Below are 799 nucleotides of genomic sequence, written 5' to 3'. Positions count from 1 at the left end.
CAAGGCAGGGTGGTCCGCTTCGGCCAGTTCACATCCACCTCCTTAAAAACAGAGAGTCGCTGAAGGCTTTGGCATTGATACGTTCTTCTTTGTGAATACCTGCTATGGTGTGCCCCATCATGGAATTCTCTGACTACCCCGATGAGAACGAAGTCCTCATCCCACCCTGTGAGCAGTTTGAGGTCACCACCGTCACCTACAAGAACGGCAGAAGTGAAATCCATCTCCATTCCCGGGGGATGTACAGCACCTACAACTGCGAGTTCGTGAAGGGTAAGGGCTGCAGTGCTCCAGAATGGGGAGCTTGGGTGGATCGGGGACACTGAGGACCGGGACATGGGGAGGGTGTGCAGGCTGTGGTCGTGGGGAAGTGGGGAGCTCGGCCAACGGGGAGCCCACGGGGAACTTGAGGCCGGGCCCCGCTGATGGCTGCAGCCCGGCAGCTCTGCGCTGGGGTTGCAGTGCAGTGGGAGCCTCTGTCTGTGCCGCGGCCCTCCCAGCCCGGCTCACGTGGCTCGCTGGGTGCTTTCAGTGCAGGTAAGGGGATCCCCCGGCCCCGCAGCCCCTGGCCCAGGCTGGGCACCGTTTGCAGCCCCCACAGCCATTAATGCCCATCCCCGTCCTCCCCAGGCCGGAGCAGCCCCATGGAATCCCCACACCTCTGGCTGCTCATCCTGGCAGCCGCAGCCCTGGCAGCCGTGGGAGAGTCCTGACCTCCACACCATCCCACTGCCGCTCCTCCATACGCACAGGAGGGCAGCAATATGCCAACGCATCTCATGGAAAATGCAGACGCTGC

General features: G+C 62.2%; 1 protein-coding gene across 1 annotated transcript; it reads left to right on the top strand.

Moving 5' to 3' along the window:
* The first annotated feature begins 89 nt into the window (after positions 1-89).
* LOC104916595 (erythroblast NAD(P)(+)--arginine ADP-ribosyltransferase-like) lies at positions 90-793 on the top strand. Its single transcript, XM_010727623.1, has 2 exons — positions 90-273; positions 631-793. Exons 1-2 carry the CDS (start codon positions 105-107, stop codon positions 711-713), a joined length of 252 nt encoding a protein of 83 aa, XP_010725925.1. The 5' UTR covers positions 90-104; the 3' UTR covers positions 714-793.
* Positions 794-799: the final 6 nt, after the last annotated feature.

Source organism: Meleagris gallopavo, unplaced genomic scaffold (genome assembly GCF_000146605.3).
Source record: "Meleagris gallopavo isolate NT-WF06-2002-E0010 breed Aviagen turkey brand Nicholas breeding stock unplaced genomic scaffold, Turkey_5.1 ChrUn_random_7180001923531, whole genome shotgun sequence".
NCBI lineage: Eukaryota > Metazoa > Chordata > Aves > Galliformes > Phasianidae > Meleagris > Meleagris gallopavo.
Note: the sequence above shows the minus strand (reverse complement) of the source record. Positions and strands in the feature narration are given on the sequence as shown.

Bases quoted from the DNA above. Each gene is read 5' to 3' on its own strand.
- LOC104916595 (XM_010727623.1), top strand. From the start codon at position 105: ATGGTGTGCCCCATCATGGAATTCTCTGACTACCCCGATGAGAACGAA. The intron at 274-630 runs GTAAGGGCTGCA...CGTCCTCCCCAG, and splicing joins CAACTGCGAGTTCGTGAAGG to GCCGGAGCAGCCCCATGGAA.